This window comes from Lynx rufus, unplaced genomic scaffold, assembly GCF_022079265.1.
Source record: "Lynx rufus isolate CCGP_SWC_20201006 ecotype Redwood Valley unplaced genomic scaffold, mLynRuf1.p SCAF_2, whole genome shotgun sequence".
NCBI lineage: Eukaryota > Metazoa > Chordata > Mammalia > Carnivora > Felidae > Lynx > Lynx rufus.
Genome location: NW_025814834.1, coordinates 32,897,941 through 32,920,292, shown reverse-complemented (window position 1 = coordinate 32,920,292; position 22,352 = coordinate 32,897,941). Strand labels below are relative to the sequence as shown.

General features: G+C 35.3%; 1 protein-coding gene and 1 non-coding gene across 2 annotated transcripts in view; one reads left to right on the top strand and one right to left on the bottom strand.

Moving 5' to 3' along the window:
• Nucleotides 1-2,758: 2,758 nt before the first annotated feature.
• The window catches only part of CARF (calcium responsive transcription factor), a 79,079-nt gene continuing 59,485 nt past the window's right edge, over nt 2,759-22,352 (top strand). The window contains 5 exon segments of the mRNA XM_047085562.1: nt 2,759-2,903; nt 9,094-9,211; nt 15,993-16,110; nt 17,363-17,590; nt 21,671-21,791. Coding sequence (XP_046941518.1) covers nt 16,033-16,110; nt 17,363-17,590; nt 21,671-21,791 — 427 coding nt within the window. The 5' untranslated portion in view covers nt 2,759-2,903; nt 9,094-9,211; nt 15,993-16,032.
• Nucleotides 12,790-12,895, bottom strand: LOC124516691 (U6 spliceosomal RNA). The gene has a single exon (XR_006963101.1). It is a non-coding gene; the product is annotated as a U6 spliceosomal RNA (small nuclear RNA).

The following is a 22,352-nucleotide window of genomic DNA, read 5'->3' as shown; positions in this document are numbered from 1 at the left end:
CTCTTCTTATTTTCTGAATCTGGTAGTCGTGGAAAGAAATTTGACAGTTTTAAACATTCTCCTTTAGTTATAAGTGATTTTTGAGTTACAGCAGTAAAATTGCCTGAATTAAAATTCATAGGGCCTGAAATAATCTTCAAATAATTAGGTTCTTTTTCAGATAGTTTTTTTACTATTGATAAAGTATTGATTAAAATGTCTTTTAAAAACATACAGGGGAGCCTGGCTAGCTCCGTCGATGCAGCATGCAGGTCTTGATCTCCGGGTTATAGGTTGTAAGTTAGAACCTCAGGCTGGGTGTAGAGATTAGCTAAAAATAAAATCTTAAGAAAAACAACAGCAAAAAACATATAGTAAGATTAATAAATTTTAGTGATTGTTATTTTGAAATTTACCATAATAAGAAAGTACAATACCTGATGGTACAGATTGATCTTAATTTTAATTGAAAAATATGACCAGTAAGATACAGAACCTAAGTATGCTTAATAAGATAAAACTTCAATTTGCCAAGCAGAAATGTTGAATTCACTAAAATACTTGTCTTCATTTGAGACCTTCCTTTGGTTAAGGAAAATTATAAGTGTTTCAAAGCAACTCAACATCCACTGTGATGGCTTTGGTGTTTTTTCAGTAGTGACTTGTATCATACTTGGTGTTCCCTCCATGCAGTACTTAGGGTAGTTAATGCTTTTACTTTGAGTGGTCTTTTTACATTTTTTTTAATGTTTATTTATTCTGGTGGGAGAGAGGGACAGAGCTCGAGAGGGGAAGGGCCAGAGAGAGAGGGAGACACAGAACCTGAAGCAGGCTCCAGGCTCCCAGCTGTCAGCACAGAGCCTGATGCAGGGCTCGAACTCAAGAGCTGGAGATCATGACCTGAGCCGAAGTCTGACACTTAACCATCTGAGCCACCCAGGTGCCCCTGAGTGTTTTTCTTAGAACGTTAACTTCAAGCTTTTTGTTCTTGATGATTTCCTACATGATTCATTTACTGTGGTCCTTGTGAAGACATATTGTTATCTAGAAAATCACAGCTTAGAAGATTTGTGTCTCTTTATTATAGGTTTCTTTTTTCAACATATAATGGCATGGTATGGTATGATCTGAAGACTGTGTATGGGCTTTGCAGTGCAGTTTGTTTTTTGGCTTTTTCCAGCTTAGTTTTGAATCTGAGCTCTAATGCTTTCTGTGATTTTAGGCAAGTTACTTGACAGCTTTGGCTTTCTTCTCTAGAGATAAAGATCCAACTGTTACTGTGAGGATTAAATGAAATAATCTGTATAGCTCTCAAAAAGCATAGAGGTAAAAAGAGGTATTATTTACAGGGTAAGAAATGGGTAGATACCAAGATTATAGGCAAATTTATAGAAGAGGGCAAACCTTAGGTAAAAGAGACATTGTGAACACTAGCTTTAAATTTGTTTAAGTGAAAAGTTAAAAATAGGTTATTGTTTATACATATTTGCATACATTTAAATTTTTGACTTAACACATTATAACTTTCCAAATCCACCTTTAAAAAAATAAATTGTTCTATCAAATATTTGTGAACTAGGAGTCTTGATTTAATTTTTGACACCACTGATTCATAGTAATTTTATATACATCATAAAAGGAGCATAAAAAGAGCATTCATTTACTTTAAAAGACAAGAATAATTTTATTTTCTAAAGTACTTTTGAGCAACATTTTTTAATGTTAATAAGTTACAAGATCTGGCACTGATATTGAATATATTTCAAGATCCTTTAAGTCTTAGGATGCTAACAAGGTACCTAGAATTAGGAAAATCTTTTAAGACTAAACTAAAAGTGGTTTCATCCTTCAGTTACCCTGTTTGGGGATTTATTCTCAGGTAATTGGTTTTAACAGATACATGTTAGTATGCAAAAGTCTTTAGAGGAAACTCAACAAAATAATCAGTTGTTAATCAGAGGTAATAGAATTACCTCTAAAGTTTTGAATAAAATTCCTGTTGAACAAAATCAAAACGGTATCCCAAATAAGGTCCACAGAGATATGAGTGACTGCAGTCTGAATAGTCTTTTCCTCTCTGCCATGCATTCAATATTTATAAACAATAAAATTCCCCCTTTCCCTATAAAACATCAAACTTCTAATTTAACAGTTTTCTTCCTAATCTTTGCTTTTGATATAAGGTAAAATCCACTTTTCTAACGTGATGTGAAACATTCTAGAAAGCAATTTACCAGCAAAATGTGTGTGCTCTGAACTCCAATCCTAAACTGTGTACACATGTAATACTTTCTTCTTTGTTCTCTTTACATAATCCCAATACTATTTGCTTAAGAACTAACTTTGTCAAATCAATTCCATGATTTTATAGAGGGTGTAGTTTGGGGAGGGGAACCTTTATTCTCAAGCTTTTATGGTTACAAAAAGTGCGCTGTTAGTAAATATTTCATGGGAGAAATGTACTTTACTGGAGGTCTTTGTTTTAGTAGTAGGTATAGAATGTGAGTTGAAACAAAACCTTAGTCCAAATCCTTGATTTGGACTGAGGAAACTGAATCACACGTTAAGTCATCTACCCCTGGACACATGCAGTTATCTGTAAAGTCAGTCCTGATCTTTAGTTTTCTTCAACTGAGTCAATTGATGGTTCTACTGTACTGGGCTGCTTACAGTTGTTTTATAATAAAACCTGCATAACAAAATATAGTAGTTTTCTTTATGTGTAGAAAAAGAAAATATACATTGAATACCTTCTCATTACAGAAAAAATGCTGCTGTGAAGACATAATTATAGCTCTCACACAAATGAAGCCTATCATGATTTAGTGTCCCCGAAAGGAAGAACTTCAGTGGACAAGAGAGGGCATTTCTGGCAATAGTAGAATGCTTGAGGCCTGAGTTTAAACTTGAGCAACTGCCTGAAGGTAACACTTTTATTTCAACTAATTGAAAGTAACAGCTGTGTAAAATTTGTACCTATTACATATTAATGAAAAGTCAAATTGCACTTTGTATATAGGTATTTCATTCTATTTGTATTTACCAGTTGGAAGAAAGCATTTTATACCTAGCTACTTGATATCTTCATCCTTAAAAACTTCACTTTGACATAGTTAATTGAAAGCTATGGATGATAATTTCCAGCATGTACTGACATTGAAGTTAGTTGGGAAAATGTCACCCTGCAGTTGTCAGGGTTGAAAAGTGTAATGCAAAGTGAAGGGGCAAGTAAGGGAGGAAGGAGTAATACTTTTGCTTCATTCAGATTTTGTCTTTTGAAAAGGATGTCTGTAACATAGAAATGTACTTTCAGCCTCTGGTTCAATAGTAGGTTAGTCAATAGATATTGAAATCCATTTTTCCATGTAGAAACTACTTTAAGTAGTATTTTCCCAATGTAACACAAAATACTTCTTTAACCTATCGTGTAGATGTACATACTGAAAGGAAAATCTTGAGTTTTGAGTTCCCAAAAGATAGTATAAAAAGAAATTATTTTTGGCAAAATCTCAGTGTGAGCAAAGCCCTGAAGTAGGTGGTTTATGTTTGAGTGTTCCTCTGTTAACAACATCCCCACCACCATCCTGTCCTCTTCATTGCAGTGTTTAGCTCAGACCTCTGCAAAATCCCTTTTACATGTTCTGAGCTTCAAGTGTACTTGCTTTCTCATCTCCAAATTAAACTTTGCAGGGTAGCTGTTCTTAACTTTTCTTAAAGGAAGAAAGCTATCCTTACATAAATTTACACTAATTTGTTAATGGCTGATACTCTGTCCAGAGTTTTTTCTTTTTAACAGAAAATGCTTATTAACTCCAGTGAAAATTTCAGCTAGGGTAAGAGAAAGTAAATAAAATGAAAAAAAAAAAATAGGCCAATAGGGTTAATTTGTGATGGGATCAGGGTAGCTGTTAGGAAACTGGGAGTAAGTTTTTAGAATTCTTTCCCCTAAACTATTTGCACTTTGCACTTCTTCTTCCCAAGCTCCACTTTTGAATCTATTTGCAGAATGTTTTCTCAGTGACTGCAGTGCCTGCAAGATTAGAACTCTAGCTTTTTCATGGGATCAGAGATGTTTAGATTGTTTACAGGAGGGCTTTGGAGCTTTAGGGACTGACTCTAATTGAATTTCAACCAAGAAAAGTTGAGAACAATAATGAACAAAGAATTTTTTTTACCATCTAGAATTTGTTAACCTATCAGAAAAAAGGAAAAAGATTTAAAGCCATGACTAATGAAGGAAGGAAGGAGTTTTGTTACCTTGAAAGAGTTCCTATAGTAATAATAAAGAGTGGGCTTTGGGATCAGCACCTGTAGGCTTGAGTCCTTGCTCAGCCACTTAGTGTATTTGTAATCTTGGGAAAGTTACTTCATTGCCTGAGTTTTATTTCCTTTTATGTAAATTGGAGCGAGTAACTGAATCACTTGCTGTTGTTGAAAGGATTGTTGAAAGGATTATATAAAATGACAGATAGAAAACACTTAGCATAGTGCTTTACCATAGTGCTCAATAATTGATAACCTTGAGCAGTGAGCCTCAATTTCCTTTTCTGTAAAATGGTGATAATAGGTTCTACATCACAGAATAGTAGAGTGATTATTAATCCTAGCTAGTAATTAAGTATAATAAACATTCAATAGACATTAAATTTTATAGTTATGACAAATTCATAATCTTCATCTATTTTGTCATTGATAGTGCTTCATATTTAAACTCAAAAAACTCTCTAAAATATTTCTTAATATTGATGTCAGTGAATATTTTAATATTTAATTGATATTTAGCCAGTGAATATTTCAATATATTTAATTTGCTTTAAAAAATTAAATTGTATTCTGGACACCAGTTATTACAGTTTTAATACATCTCTCAGTAGGACTTCATTTTCAGTTGAATCTAACATAAGAATTTTCTTTTTGAATAGTATTATTTTTCTACTCTATACATTGGAAGTCAGTCAATAAACAATAAATGAATTTAAAAAAATTTAATGCTTATTTATTTTTGAGAGAGAGAGACAGAATGCGAGTGGTGGAGGGGGTAGAGAGAGAGAGGGAGACACAGAATCTGAAGCAGGCTCCAGGCTCTGAGCTGCCAGCACAGAGCCCGACGCAGGGCTTGAACCCACGAACTGTGAGATCATGACCTGAGCTGAAGTCGGACACTCAACCGACTGAGCCACCCAGGCGCCCCAACAATAAATGAATTTTAAACATTATCAGGAAAATCAACTGTTAAAAACAAAAATCTTAGAACTGGGTGGGATCTTAGGGATCATCAGGACCAACTCTTCATTTTAAAGAACTAGAAATTCAAGTTCAGAAAAGTTCAGTTTGGATATTTTTCATCAAATCTAGACTGACTCCATGTACTCTACTACATTTATGAAATGTGTAAATTTTTAAATAATACTGAAATGAGAGTCTATTAGGCATCTTAAAGTATACAATTTTAAAATTTTTTCAAAGACTGTATAGAAAAGTATATTTAGAAGTTTAATACTGGGGCACCTGGGTGGCTCAGTTGTTTGAGCATCTGATTTTGGTTTAGGTCATGATCTCACAGTTTGTGAGTTCAAGCCCTGCACTGGCTCACTGCTGTCAGTGCAGAGCCTGCTTCAAATCCTTTCTTCCCCTTTCTGTCCCTCCCCTGCTCACCCTCTCTCTCTCAAAAATAAATTAAACCTAAAAAAAAAAAAAAAGTTTCATACTAAGCCCAGATAAGTTTTGATTATATCAATTAGATGACTGGTGTTTAACAGATCTTTGCCCTAAAGAACCAACGAATTTGGGGCACCTGGGTTGCTCTGTCCAACTCTTGATTTCAGCTCAGGTCATGATCTTGTGGTTCATGGGTTCAAGCCCCGCATTGGGCTCTGCGCTGATAGCACATAGCCTGCTTGGGATTCTGTCTCCCTCTCTGCCCCTCCCCTGCTTGCATGCTTGCATGTGTACGCTCTCTCGCTCTCTCTCTTTCTCTCGGTCTCTCTTTCTTACTCAAAATAAGGCTTAAAAAAATGGGGTGCCTGGGTGGCTCAGTCGGTTTGGGGGTCCGACTTCAGCTCAGGTCATGATCTCACAGCTCATGGGTTTGAGCCCCACATCGGGTTCTGTGCTGACAACTCAGAGCCTGGAGCCTGCTTTGGATTCTGTGTCTCCCTTTCTCTCTGTCCCTACCCTGCTCATGCTCTCTTTCTCTCAAAAATAAAATAACCATTTAAAAAAAAAAAAAAGAACCAACGGGTTTATATTTAGATAGGTGAAATTTTGGCCTTCATTTGCATGATTATAGGTAGTAAAAATTATTTATTTAACACTGAACAGTGTATTGGGAACAGCATGATGCCCTTTGCATACATTATTTTATTCAGTCTTTATAACAACCCTGTGAGGTAGATGAATATTATTCCTATTTTGCAGATGAGAAAACTAAAGCTCAGAGTGGTTAACTAATTTGACAAATAAGCGTAAAGTTGATTTTCAAATTCCTACCATATAACTACGGAACAGTTCAACTATTTTATACAGTTTTACTAACAAAACTCTGTTTTTATTTGAAAATTTAATGAAAATATATTTTCTTGTATATCCTAATTCCAACATTGTCCGAATTGTGGTAACTTAACCTAAAGTTTCAAGATAATTTTGGAATTCATGTACTGTTATTTGTTATTGGCTTTAGTTTACATTCTGCTTTTTTTTTTTTAAACTAAAGGACTTTATTTTTTTGCATAGTTTTAGACTTACGGAAAAATCAAGCAGGGTATACAAAGATTTCCATATTCTTACACCGCCCACTTCTTTCCTCTACCTGCTAGCACACAGTTGTCTGTGTTGCTAGCATTTCGCATTAGTGTGGTACATTTCTTTCTTTTCTTTTTTTCTTTTTTTTTTTTTAGGTTTTATTTATTTATTTTGGAGGGCTTGAGCTCACAACCCTGAGATCAAGAGTTGCATGCTCCACCTACTGAGCCAGCCAGCCAGGCACTCTTAGTGTCCTATATTTCATAAAGTTAATGAACCCATATTGATATGTTATTATGAACAATAGTCTAGTTTACATTAAAGTTCACTATTTGTGTTGTATATTTTTATAGATTTTGACAAAATCCATTTCAAAATGTCATGTATCCACCATCAGAATTGTTTCATCACCATAAAAATCTCTCAACCTCTGGCAACTATTGATGTTACTGTGTCTATACCTTTTCAAGAATGTCATATATTTGGGGTGCTTGGGTGTCTCAGTCAGTTGAGCATCCTACTCTTGATTTCAGCTTAGGTCATGATCTCAGGATTTGTGAGTTCCAGCCCCATATCAGGTTCTGTGCTGACTGTGCAGAGCCTGGTTTGGATTCTTTCTTTCCCTCTGTCTCGGCCCCTCCACTGCTCGTGCACTCTCTCTCAAAATAAATAAAATTAAAACAAATTTTTTTTAAATGTCATATATTTGGAATCACATAGCCTTTTCAGAGTGGCTCCTTTCACTTATAAGTATGTATTTAAGGTTTCTCCATGTCTTTTTGTGGCTTAATAGCCTTTTTTTAAATTGAAGTATAGTTGACATATAACAGTTTTAGGCGTATAGCCTAGTGATTTGACAATTAAAAACATTGCAAAATGCTTACTGTGATAAATGTAGGTACCATCTGTCATACAAAGTTATTACAATATTATTGACTGTATTCTCTGTGCTGTACTTTTTATCCTCATGACTTTTCTGTGGGTGTGACTTGTTTTATAACTGGAAGTTTGTATCTTCCAATTCCACATATAAGACAGGTCGCAGGGCATTTGCTTTTCTCTAGCTAGCTGTGTATCTTCTTTAGTAAAGTGTTTAATTCAAATATTTTGGCTACTTTTTATTGGGTTGCTGTCTTATAATTAGTTTGAAACAGTTCTTTACAGAGTTGGAATACAAATTCCTTTATCAGGCATGTGTTTTGCAAATATTTTCTCCCAAACTGTCATGAGCAAAAGTTTTTAATTGTGATGAAGTCCAATTTGTAGACTTATATTTCATGCTTTTTGAGTCATGTTTAAGATATTTTTGCCAAACCCAGGCACCTGGGTGGCTTGGTAGGTTAGGCATTCAACTCTTGATCTCAGCTCAGGTCATGATCTTGCAGTTCGTGGGTTCAAGCCCCACGTCGGGCTCTGTGCTGACAGCGCAGAGCCTGCTTGGGATTCTCTGTCTCTGTCTCTCTCTCAAAAATAAATAACTAGACTTAACAAAAAAAGATATCTTTGCTAAACCCAAGGTCACAAAGATTTTCTCATATGTTATCTTCTAGAAGTTTTATAGTTTTACAGGCCATGATCCATGATTCAAGTCAATTTTTTTTAATATGGTTTGAGGTATTGGTCAATGTTTATTATTTTGCATATAGCTATTGTTTTAGCTGCATTTGTTGAAAAGACTGTCCCTTTTCTCTTAAGTACCTTGGCACTTTTATCAGAAAGTAATTGACTATATGCATGGAGGTCTGTTTCTGGATTCTTCTGTCTCATTGATCTATTTGTCTTTACACTAATACCATACCATCTTGATCATTCTAGCTTCATAACAAGTCTTGAAATCAGGTAGAATTCCAAATCTGTTATTCTTTTCCAAAGTCGTTTTGGCTGTCTTAACCTTTGACTTTTCATATGAAGTTTAGAATCAGTTTGTCAATTAAAAAAAAAAAAAGGCCTGCTGGAATTGGGATTGGGATTGTAGGCAATTGATTGTAGATCAGTTTGGTTATTTTAACAATACTGAGTCATCCATTCCATAAACACACAGTATGTAACTTTTATCCTTTTAGGTCTTCTTTAATTTCTCCCATCTAAGTTTTGTAGTCTTCAGTGCGTACATCTTCCATATATTTTGTTAACTTTATCCCTAAAATTTTCATATTTTTTATGCCATTGTGCTATTTTAGGTAGGTATCATACTGTATTTATACAAAATTCTAACTTAGTCTCCACATTGGATTTACTTAAAGCCAATGACATACTTCGTTTGATGAGATGCATTATTTTTATTATATGTTGCTGGATTTTGTTCACTGAGATTTTATTTAAGGCTTATTTATATGTTTATGATTGTTTCAAAATACTCTTATTTCTCTTTAGATATGGTGAGGTCAACGAATCAGGAGGTGATTGCCACTGAAAATTAAGATGTTTATTACTCACAGTTCCAAAGAAGAGGGTAGGCATGCCACATAGGGCCACAAAAGAAAATATCAAGGTCAGTAGCAGGCACAAAGAGAGAAGATATCAAATCCTGGATATCATCACATGATATAATTTCATCTACAGTATTATTCCCGTACCTAAAAAAAAACACCAAAAATTTTTTAAATAAATCTCTAGTCCACATTCATATTTTCCTGACTGCCACATATACATATCACACACATGTATATACTTATATATGTATATGTTTTTTTCTTTTTGGTAATAAATTTAAAAAGCTGAGGTAAAATTCATGTAACTTAAAATTAATCATTTTAGATGAACAATTTAGTAGCATTTTCTACATTCACAGTTTTATGTAAATACCACCTCTATCTAGTTCCAAAATATTTTCATCAACCCCAAATAAAATCTTGTGCCCAATTGACAGTTTTTCCCTATACTCCTCCTACCCCCCAGACCTTTGTCATCTACTAACCTGCTTTCTGTTTTTATGGATTTACCCCTTCTGGATATTTTTATATAAATGGAATTATGTAATATGTGACAGTTTGTGTCTGGCTTCTATCACTTAGTATGTTTTTGAGATTCATCTATATTGTAGCATATATCAGTACTTCATTCCTTTTTATGGCTGAATACCATTTATAAGGGCATAGCACATTTTATTTATCTGTTCATGAGCTGATGAAAATTAGAGCTGTTTCCACTTTTGGTTCTTCTTTTTTTTTTTTTTTTTTCCATTTTTTAACACTTACTCATTTGAGAGAGGGAGAGCACGAGGAGGGAGGGACAGAGAGAGAGCGAGACACAGAATCCGAAGCAGGCCCCAGGATCTGGGCTGTCAGCACAGAGCCCGATGCGGGGCGCATACCCACAAACCGTGAAATCATGACCTGAGTTGAAGTCGAATGCTTAATCGACTGAGCCACCCAGGTGCCCCTCCACTTTTTGGTTCTTATGAAAATTGCTGCTATGAGCGTCCGTGTACAAATTTATGTTTGAACACTGATTTTCATTTCTTTGGCGTATATACCTAGAGTGGAATTGCTGTCATATGGTCATTCTATGTTTAACTTCTTTTTTTTTTTTCCCATTCGTTTATTTATTTATTTTTGAGACAGAGAGAGACAGAGAATGAACAGGGGAGGGGCAGAGAGAGAGGGAGACACAGAATCTGAAACAGGCTCCAGGCTCTGAGCTGTCAGCACAGAGCCCAACGCGGGGCTCGAACTCACGGACCGTGAGATCATGACCTGAGCCGAAGTCGGATGCTTAACCAACCAAGCCACCCAGGCGCCCCCATTCTATGTTTAACTTCTTAAGGAACTGCCAAACTTTTGCACAGCACCTTCACCATTTTACATACCCATCAGCAATGCACGAGGGTTCCAATTGCTCTATATCCTCATCAACTCTTGTTTTCTTTTTTAAAAAAATTTGTGGTTGGGGCACCTGAATGGCCCAGTCGGTTGATCATCCAACTCTTGATTTCGGTTCAGGTCATGATGGCAGGGTTGTGGGATTGAGCCCCACATTGAGCTCCCTGCTGAGCATGGAGCCTGCTTGGGATTCTCTCTCTCTCTCTCTCTCTCTCTCTCTCTCTCTCTCTCTCTCTCTGTCCCTCTGCCCCTTTCCACCACTGGTAGGCATTCTCTCTCGCTCAAACAAAATAAATATAGTTATTCTAATGGGTGTCAACTGGTATCTCATTGTTGCTTTGATTTGCATAATCCTGATGACTAATGACCATAAACATCTTTTTTTTTTTTTTAATGATTATTTATTTTTGAGACAGAGGGAGAGTGAGCACGGGGAAGGGGCAGAGAGAGAGAGAGAGACACAATCGGAAGCAGGCTCCAGGCTCTGAACTGTCAGCACAGAGCCCCACGTGGGGCTGGAACTCATGAACTGTGAGATCATGACCTGAGCCAAACTCAGACGTTTAACTGACTGTGCCACCCAGTCGCCCCTTCTCTCAGTTTTTTTTTTTTTTAATCTTAAAGTATCTTTCTCTCCCCCTGCTTTGTGAAAAAATAGTTTTGAACATATATAATCATATACTGATTATCACTTTTTTTTTTAATTCTCATGACTTCCACCATTGTTGCTACTGAGTAGTCTGCTTTCTATCTAATGTCAGTACTCTGTGTGTGATCTGATCACTCTAGCCACATTTTAATTTTTTTTTGTTTATTTATATGAGAGAGGGTGAGCTCCGTGCAGGGTAGGAGCAGAGAGAGAGAGAGAGAGAGGGAGATACAGAATCCGAAGCAGGCTCCAGGCTCCAAGCTGTCAGCACAGAACCCTATGCAGGGCTCAAACTCACTGAACCATGAGCCGAAGTTGGACCTTGACAGAGCCACCCAGGCACTCTGTCTCTCTGGCTACATTTTAGATTTTGCTTTCTCTTTAGAATTTTGTGCCTTTACTACACTGGGTGTGGATTTCTTCTGATTTATTTTGGTACATTTTGTGCTTTATCTGTGGATCCATGTATTCAGTTTTGAAAAATTGATAGCCATTATCTCTTCAAATACTCTCTGATCCATTTTCTCTTTTCTGTTTTTCTGAGACTCCAGTTATAAATTTACCATACCTATTCTATTTTTCCTAGTTTTAGGTCTCTCTTTCATTTTTTTTATCTTCTGTTTTTCCCAAGATGCATTCTGGGTAATTTTTTAAAAATCTGCCTTCTAATTTAGTAGTTCTTTCTTCTGCATCTAACCTTCTATTTAATGTTTCCAACTTACATTTTTTTTTTTTTATTTCTGAAAGTTCTGTTTGGTTCTTTTTCATATTAAACTTTTCAGTCTCTTGTTTGTTTATTCCTGTGATTCACTCATGTTTATTTCTTTGAACGTTAAATGATAACTTTATGTTCACTATTAGATTGTCCCAATACTTGAAGTCCGTAGGGAGTGTCTTTGGTGTTTTTGGCACTCTGATTATAAGCTTATATTTAATATTAATGTGGAAGGAAACTAATGCTTTGGTTGGGTTTGTGTTCCTCCAAATAATAACTCTATTTGTTTGTACTAGAAGCCAGGCTAAACTATTGTCTCAGGACCTTTCAGGTTCCTAGTCCTATTTTGGGAGTTTTTGAGTTCTCCTCCCCCAGGAGGTGCTTATCTAAGCCTGGGTTTCCCAACCATAAAACCTGTGTATTAGCACTGCTCTTGCGGAAATTTTCCTCTTTGCTTGTGCTTATTACTTGGGTTTTAGCTCACAGCTTTTGCTTTTTGTTTTGGAGGGGGAAGAGACATAAGGGAGAACAGGGAGTGACATTTGATTTTTGTTACTTCCTATAGTAGCTCCGTGTAGCACAAAATATTCTGTTTTAGATCAACTTTGTATTTTTTTGTTTTCTAGCAAGAGAGACTTCTATATTATCTAATCTGCTATATTGCCATTAGTGGGGCTTTCTTTTTATTTTATTTTTTTATTTTTTATTTTATTTTTTTATGAAGTGTAGCTTTTTATTCTTTTTTTATTTTTTTTTCAATATATGAAATTTATTGTCAAATTGGTTTCCCTACAACACCCAGTGCTCATCCCAAAAGGTGCCCTCCTCAATACCCATCACCCACCCTCCCCTCCCTCCCACCCCCCATCAACCCTCAGTTTGTTAAAAATATGGAACGCTTCACGAATTTGCTGTCATCCTTGCGCAGGGGCCATGCTAATCTTCTCTGTATCGTTCCAATTTTAGTATATGTGCTGCCGAAGCGAGCACTTTATTTTATTTTATGTTTTTTAATTTTTTTTTAATGTTTATTTTATTTTTGAGACAGAGAGAGACAGAGCATGAATGGGGGAGGGGCAGAGAGAGAGGGAGACACAGAATCGGAAGCAGGCTCCAGGCTCTGAGCCATCAGCCCAGAGCCTAACGCGTGGGGCTGGAACTCACGAACCGTGAGATCGTGACCTGAGCTGAAGTTGGACGCTCAACCGACTGAGCCACCTAGGCACCCCTCTTTTTATTTTTTAAACCATTCATAAAACATATTATTCTGAAGTTTTATACGTATCATCTAAAAAATTAAAAACAGAACAGAACCAGAACATTATAAGATAGAATTGCTCTTACTTGAGAGGTAATTACAGGTTTTTGAAATTCTTGTAACAAGTTAAATTAGAATACAAGTGATAATTTAAAATCTTAAAACGAGAGACAATTTTAAGATATAGTTATATATTAAAAATAAGACTGATTTTTATCCTATTACATTTTATATTTGAGTGGAACTATTTATAATATTGTGGAAATATTAAATGGCAGACATTGTAGATTTTCTGAAATGTTTAATTTTACAAATATATATGTGGATGCTATCACAGAAAAATAAGTATTCAGTGTGTTCAAATATGTACCAACTAAGTCTTAACTAGTATAAGTTTATCTTATTTTTAAGAGAACATTTTGGGGGGGGTGGAAATGATTTTATATATTTATTTATTTAATATAATTTATCGTCAAATTGGTTTCCATACAACACCCAGTGCTCATCCCAACAGGTGCCCTCCTCAATGCCCATCACCCACTTTTGCCTTTCCCCCACCCCCCATCAACCCTCAGCTTGTTCTCAGTATTTAAGAGTCCCTTATGGTTTGCCTCCCTCTCTGTTACTTTTTTTTCCCCCCTTCTTCTCCCCCATGGACTTTTGTTAAGTTTCTCAGGATCCACATATGAGTGAAAATATATGGTATCTTTCACTGACTGACTTATTTCACTCCGCATAATACTTTCCAGTTCTATCTGCGTTGCTGCAAATGGCCAGATTTCATTCTTTCTCATTGCCAAGTAGTATTCCATTGTATGTATAACCCACATCTTCTTTATCCATTTGTCAGTTGATGGACATTTAGGCTTTTTCTATAATTTGGCTATTGTTGAAAGTGCTGCTATAAACATTGGGGTACAAGTGACCCTGTGCATCATTACTCCTGTATCCCTTGGTAAATTCCTAGCAGTGCTATTGCTGGGTCATAGGGTAGATCTATTTTTAATTTTTGAGGAACCTCCACACTGTTTTCCAGAGTGGCTGCACCAGTTTGCATTCCCACCAATAGTACAAGAGGGTTCCCGTTTCTCCACAAACTCTCCAGCATTATAGTAAGAGAACATTTTTAAAAAGTTTTTGTTTGAGGAGAGAGAGAGAGAGTGCAGGGGCGGGGTGCAGAGAGAGAAAGAGAGAGAGAATCCTAAGAGAGAGAATCCTAAGTAGGCTTCACACTGTCAGCATGGAGTCAGACTTGGAATTTCAACCCACAAACAGTGAGATCATGACCTGAGCTGAAATCAAGAATCCAACACTTAACTGACTGAGCCACCCAGTTGCCCGATAAGGCATAATTTTAAATTAGGGTTTAGGATGATTGAATTATTATATATCCTGGTTGTTATGGTGGTTACATGTGTTAAAATCCATAGAACTACACACCAAAAAAGAAAAAAGTTCAATTTAATGCATGTTAATTTAAAAATAAAATTTTCAGGACACCTGGGTGGCGCAGTCGGTTAAGCGTCCGACTTCAGCCAGGTCACGATCTCGCGGTCCGGGAGTTCGAGCCCCGCGTCAGGCTCTGGGCTGATGGCTCAGAGCCTGGAGCCTGTTTCCGATTCTGTGTCTCCCTCTCTCTCTGCCCCTCCCCCGTTCATGCTCTGTCTCTCTCTGTCCCAAAAATAAATAAACGTTGAAAAAAAAATTTAAAAAAAATTAAAAAAATAAAATAAAATTTTCAGGGACCTCTGGGTGGCTCAGTCGGTTAAGCATCCTCCTTCGTCTCAGTTCATGATCTCACAGTTCGTGGGTTCAAGCCCCACATCAGGCTCTGTGCTGACAGCTCAGCTCTCTTTCTCAAAATTAAAAAAATTAAAGTTAAAATTTAAAAGTTTAAAAAAAGAAAAATGTGTGTGTTCTTAAGATTCTATGCAGTTTATTTTAGAAGTTTTTCAATGATAGTCTTAACTAGTTTCATTTTGTCCTTACTCCAATCTTGAGACTTAAAACATCATTCCTTTTAGCTAATAGAGAATCCAGTATTCACTATGATATATTAGGCCAGGGTTTCTGAACCTAAGCATACTGACATCTTTGTTGTGGGGGCTGTCCTGTGCATTGTAAGATATTTAACAGTACCCCTGGCTTATATTCTAGTAGCACTTCCCTGTCCATTTTGACAACCAAAAATGTTTTCAGACACTGCCATATGTCCTCAGGGGACAGTAGTGTGTGTGTTTGTGTGTGTGTGTGTGTGTGTGTGTGTGTAGAGACAAAATTGATACCAGTGCTAACCACTGTATTAGGCCTGACTGGCTCAGAATTTTTGGAATATATATTTCTTAATTTTCAAAGCTTGTCAAGCCAGTATTAAGTGGTATGATGTATATTATGGTAAGAGCTATGTTTATATAATCAATATTTACACCAAAACATCTTTTCTAAAATTATCTAATGCTACAGTAGGGCATTCCCAATTCATAAAATTAAGACCTTTATTTGTATTAAATCTTTGCAAAATGAGAATTTTAGAAGTATTTGAAAGGGTGAACAGTACCTGTCACATCGCAACAATCTTATAAAAAGTACATGAGTGTTATTAAGGGTAGGATGAGAGAACTATACAGTGGTAATTTTTGCTCTGTCTTGAATGTATTCTGGTGCCTTGGCAAGTCATTTAAGGAAATGTTTATTTTCTTAATCTATAGAATGGAAATGATTTAACCTAAATTGTATGGGGTAACACCATAGGGGAAATGAGAGATTTAGTTAAGACAAACATTCCTTAAAAATGTTAAGTGTTTTAAACAGATATTTAAATTTTTTCAGCTATTAAATAATAAAAGAAAATGGAATTGAATATATCAGCATGGAACAGTCTAATGATTCATTAAGAGTCAACCATAATGATTCTGAAGAATCAAAAACAGATTCTCAGGTATTTGAGGTAGGAATTCAACTGGGAACTTTTTTCCATTACATTTAACAACTTTTTAATGGATAAGAAATAGTGTCATATTTAATATATTCACGACTGTTAACATTTATCCACAATGCTATCATATATTTGATTTAATAATATAGAGCTTTACTCAAAGTAATATATTCATAAAGATCTATATATAAAGAAAAATATGTTGAATTACATATCAAGTTGTATTCGCATGTACAACTTTATTTCAGTAAAATTGAAATAAAATATAAAAATCAACAATTTCACTTAAAAACTGCTTTCTATGTTAGTCTGTGTGAATTGACAACTCTTACAAAAAATAAAGAGGATAATTAACTGAAAATGAATCTTTCCATTTTTATTATAACATGCTATTTTACTTTAAGTTTCAGTATAGTTAACGTACAGTGTTATATTAGTTTCAGTTGATTCATATAGTGATTCAAGAATTTCCATACAGCACCCAGTGCTCATCACGACCAGTGCACTCCTTAATCCCCATCTCCTATTTAACTCATCCACCCACACTCCTCCCCTCTGATAACCATCAGTTCTCTATTTACTAAGAGCCTGTTTCTTGGTTTTCCTCTCTCTCTCTCCCCTCTTCTCCTCTCCCTCTCCCTTTCTTCCTTTGCTCATTTGTTTCTTAAATTCCACGTATGTGTGAAATCATGTGGTATTTGTCTTTCTCTGACTGACTTATTTCTCTTAGCATTATCCTCTCTAGCTCTACCTATGTTGTTGCAAATGGCAAGATTTCATTCTCTTTATGGCTGGATAGTATTCCATTGTGGATATATAGCATATCTTCTTTATCCATTCATCAATCGGTGGACATTTGGACTGTTTCCATAGTTTGGCTATTATAAATAATGCTGCTATAAACATAGAGGTGCATGTATCCCTTTGAATTAGTGGTTTTGTATTTTTGGAGTAAGTACCCAGTAGTGTGATTACTGGATCATAGGGTAGCTCTATTTTTCACTTTTGGAGGAACCTCCATACTATTGTCCACAGTGCCTGATAAATGTTCTATTTTATTTATTTTCTTATTGTGACATTAGGGGCAACTGGCTGGCTCAGTGGGTAGAGCATGTGACTCTTGATATCAGGGTTGTGAGTTCAAGCCCTGCATTGGGTGTAGAGATTACTTAAAAATAAAATCTTTAGAAAAAAAAAATTTTTTTTTTTAATTGTGACATTATGTTTTACAAACACCCAAGTGCTTTTTTTCTCTTTGCAAAAGCATCTAACCTGTATGGACTCCAGGGATCCTTCCTTTGGACAAAATGGTTCTCCTAGAATTTTACCCATCACCTCTCATGAAGTAGATAATTCACTCACATCACAGAATATACCAGGGACCCTGACTCAGACACAGACTCTTTCTACAGAACAATTCCATCTAGTGGACCAAAATGGGCAGCCTATTCAATATGAACTTCAGTCATTGGGGGATTCTAATGCACAAATGGTGAGTATATTTTATAAATAATAAGTTTTACCCTATTTAGCAAATGTATTAACCTTACTAATTTCTTGAAACTTGACTTACATTGCTTTGAAAATACTATTTCTGTGACATTAGTTTTTAAGTTATGTGAAGATTTTAAAAGATTTCCTTTTAGAACTACTAACAGTACATTAAACCAATACTTCCCAGCCACTATGTCTAAGCATGATGTGACTTTGAGATTAGTTGGAAATGTGTCATAACCTGTAACTAGTGCCAGAGTTTACATGTAACTTACATTTATTTTTGTATATACATTTGAATTCAAGGTTATTGCTTTATCCACATCTCAGTCACTAACTTGCATGCCATGTGCCACTGTGCTTTCTTGAAGCAAAAGAAAACTATGGAAGTACCAATGATATACTGGCAATCAGACATACCTTGGTAATGGGCAGATATGTGTGTGTCATGTGAATAACAATGTATAAAGATGAAATTCCTGCTTTAATCTATTAGCTAAAGTATTTATGATTAAGTTTATAGTTTGAGTAGAAGAAATAAAAGATGGTTTTGATTGAAATGAGAGAATTACTGAGCAAAACTTCTCAGTTGCTCTCTGATTAATAAGAATATCCTTACATTAGTAATAATGTGAAGAATAATGTATTTCTTGTTTACCTGTATTTTTAAAATTTTCTACAATGGGTATAAATTTCATAATAAAAATTATTTTAAAAATTATAGCTTCAGTTATAAATTATACCACAGGTGAGCAACCATTTTACCTAAAATTAATCCCTGTTTTGATTCTAGTCTGGAGAATTCTAGAGTTATTCTATTTCTATTGTATGAAGGGCTATCATTTTACACATGGTAGTTGTCTTAAACACATTAAAGTCACTTATTTGAGTCTAAAAAGTGTTAGAGTTCCCATTCTCTTTGTAATTGTATTAAACTTTCTGTACAAAATGATCTTAAAGATGATTTTACATTGTTTGGGGTAGGAGATGATAAGGGTAGGAGAGAGTTACCTGAAACTATGAAATAGGAAACCCATAGCATGAAGCATGGAAATAAATGTAAGACACATAGAGTATAAGGAACCAAAGATTAGAAAGTGGTGATGTTTGGGGAAACTTAGTGGAGCTTTTGGGGGCTTGTTTTAAATAGATTTTAGTTTTTAGAGCAGTTTTAGGTTCAAAGAAAAACTGAGCAGAAGGTACAGTGATTTCTCATAAAGCCCCTGCTCCTACACACACATAGTCTTACGCATTTTCAACATCCCCACCAAGTGGAACTTTTTTAAAGAAATTACTTTTTTTGTATGATTTTTTTTAATGTAGAAGTTAATCAAGGAACTAGTAAAGCTTCTGTAGTGGGTGAATCTGTAACACATGAGGAGGCTTTAAAGTGAAGCAGGGAAAAAAAAATAAAGTGAAGTAGGGATGGTATTTTGGATTTATTAGGAATATTGTATAGTACACAAAGAACCCAGTAAATATGACTACTTATTAGCCAAGGTTTTCTGATAATATTCATGATCTGCCTCAAATAGAATGTATTCCAACAGATGACTTTTCAAAACAGTTTTGTTTTCATAGCAAAGATTAAAGATAATTGACTTCTTTTTTAAATAGGAAAAGTAATATTGTCACCATTATCAAATTACATGAACTGAAAATAGTTTTTTAGCTACCGAGTAGAATAAGCTAAGAGGAGGAGGAGGAGACTCTTCTCTACCATGCATAGGAAATATATTTTCAAAATTAAGAAGATATTCCACAGATCATTTTTTTTTAAGTTTATTTATTTTGAGAGAGAGCGGGAGCACAGAGGAGGGGCAGAGAAAGAGAGGGAGAGAGAGAATCCCAAGCAGGTTTCATGTGGTTAGCACAGAGCCCAACATGGGGCTCAAACTCATGAACCATGAGATCATGACCTGAGCTGAGATCAAGAGTCAGACGCTTAACCAACTGAACCACCCAGGTGCCCCCCACGATTGTTTCAATTATGATATTTTCATATGATTAAATTATAAATATATGTGTTTTGTTAGGATTTAGTAATAACCACAGCACTATTCTCTAAGAATAAATGAAATATTTTTCACAAATCTTTAATCTCATTTGAGGAAAGTATTTATTTTTAAATAACATATACTTTATTTTACTTTATTTTGTTTTTTTTTTTTTAATTTTTTTTTTTTCAACGTTTATTTATTTTTGGGACAGAGAGAGACAGAGCATGAACGGGGGAGGGGCAGAGAGAGAGGGAGACACAGAATCGGAAACAGGCTCCAGGCTCTGAGCCATCAGCCCAGAGCCTGACGCGGGGCTCGAACTCACGGACCGCGAGATGGTGACCTGGCTGAAGTTGGACGCCCAACCGACTGGGCCACCCAGGCGCCCCTTATTTTGTTTTTTAAAGTTTATTTATTTTGAGAAGGACAGAGAGAGCAAGCAGGGGAGTGGCAGAGAGAGAGGGAGAGAGGGAGAATCCCAAGCAGGCTCTGCACTGTCAGCACAGAGCCCCGTGTGGGACTTGAATCCATGAAACTGTGAGATCAGGACCTGAGCTGAACTCAAAAGTTGGACGCTTAACCAAGTGAGCCACCCAGGCTCCCCTAAGGAGAAAATAATTTAAAACCATGTTATTACTGTTGCCTTTTAAAGTCCAGCAGTGTTTTTATATTATTTTTGCATTTTTTAGGTTGAATAACATGATCAGATAATGGGAAGCGGTAGTTGTTTGAATTTGGGTTTGAATTTCAACTTATCACTATGTAACTTTGTGTTATTTTGCATGAGTTGTGTAACCTCTTGTGACAATTTCCTCAAGTATAAAATGTATATACTTCATATACATGTGATAAGGATTAAATCTGGTAAGGCATGTAAAGTCCTGCCATTTTGTATGGTCTCAACAAATGTAAAGCAATTATCATCATCAGACTTTACAATTGCTTTTTCATAATGAATTGGTAAAAGGTATGGCAAGATATTTTTCTCTCAAGAAACGATAAACATTAGGAGAGGGTATCAACTACTACTCTTAATTTCTGGGAAATGTTTATGATTATATTTAAAGCATTCTACCTTGTTGAAGTTTTTTTTTCCAATTTAATTTTTTTCTCAAATTAAAATTTTTTCAATTGACCCTCTTGAAATTAGGACTACAGTCTCTCTCAGACATCAGCAATGTTTTCATGTTTTATATAGCAAAAAGGCAGTCTTGGAAAGTGGGTTGTAATGATTATGAAGAGTTACTTGTATTAGGGAGAACTGAGGCTAGTGGACTTTGGGTAAAAGAATAATATGTCAATATAAATGTCAATAGAGGAGTAGTGTGTTAGGTAATAGAGTTTACACAGTGTCCCAAAAGTCTGGAAATATAGGATAAACTTATTTTCAAATAATGTATTAGTTTTATGTTCAGATGATAGGCGTTAAAGTGTTTTTCTTCAGCTTCAAACACCCTTTTCATTGACCTCTAAATTTGAGACAATGGATTCAATTGTTAAATTGAAGGAAAAAAGTAATCTATGATTTTTCCTATATTTTCAGACTTTTGGGGCATTCTATGGTATTCCTCATGGACCATGATAGGATGGATGGATATATATATATATATATATATATATATATATAAATTCAGAGATATAAAGATAAATTCTGTTTAATTAGACATCTAACAAGGTACTGTTTTTACATGTGACAAATGATTACCACACAAATAATTCAAACACATAGGGATATAATACAGTAAGGAGAAAAAAGTAAATATATTAAGTCCAATGAGAGCCTTGTTCATATTACTAAGTAATTAGACCTCATCCAAGTGTAATAATTAAGAGCATAGGTGGTTAAGATCATAGGACATATGGCTAAATTGCCTGTTTTGAAACTTGGCTTTACCACTTACCAGGTGTAAGACTTTGGAAAAAAATCTTTGTGTACCTCAGTGTTTTCATGTATAAAATGAGGGAAATAAATAGTAACCACCATAGAGGTAGGCATGTCTTTAATAATTTATTTAAGTAATAATTCTGTCAAATCATTGCTGGCTTATGCATTTCATTTTTTTTTTAATGCTTCCAAGATGATTGTTCCTAGCCCATCAGAAAATGGACAGGTGCTGCGTGTAATTCCATCTACCCAGACAGGAATGGCACAAGTAATTATTCCTCAGGGGCAGCTTGTGGATGTGAATAGCCCTCAGGGTAAGTAATGTTGGGATATAGGGGATTTATATTTAAAAAATGTATATTCCAGAAAATCACCTCATGAAAGTCAGTGCTAATTGGTCTCTTTGGGTAAGATTTTGAACTGAATAATTAGAAAAAGTTTCTTAGCCCAAATAAATTTCAAGTTCATTTTTCAACCCCTGTCTAGGTTAGCTGTCTATTTCATTTTGGAATTCTATGAAGCTGGTTGACTCTTGCTTCCTTCCAAATGACCAGTGAGCATAATAAATTCTTCTTAATTATAATAACAGTAATAATAACAGCAACAATAACAAGAATATAATGTTAATAGCTACTGGAGAAATTTTTACTTTTGTATTTTTATCGATACTTTTGTTAGCCATGTGACTCATTACTCTTTTGTTTAACTATTCTTTTCATCTTTGCTGTTTCCCTCTTTGTTCCTTCAGATTCAGAAAGGAGAATCATGCTCCCCATTTTTTTTAATTCTTTACCTATTTGGTAATATCCCTGTTAGTTCTTGTCTTTTGCTTCCCTTCCTTTTCTCTTTTCTAACACCATAGCTACACTGTTTCA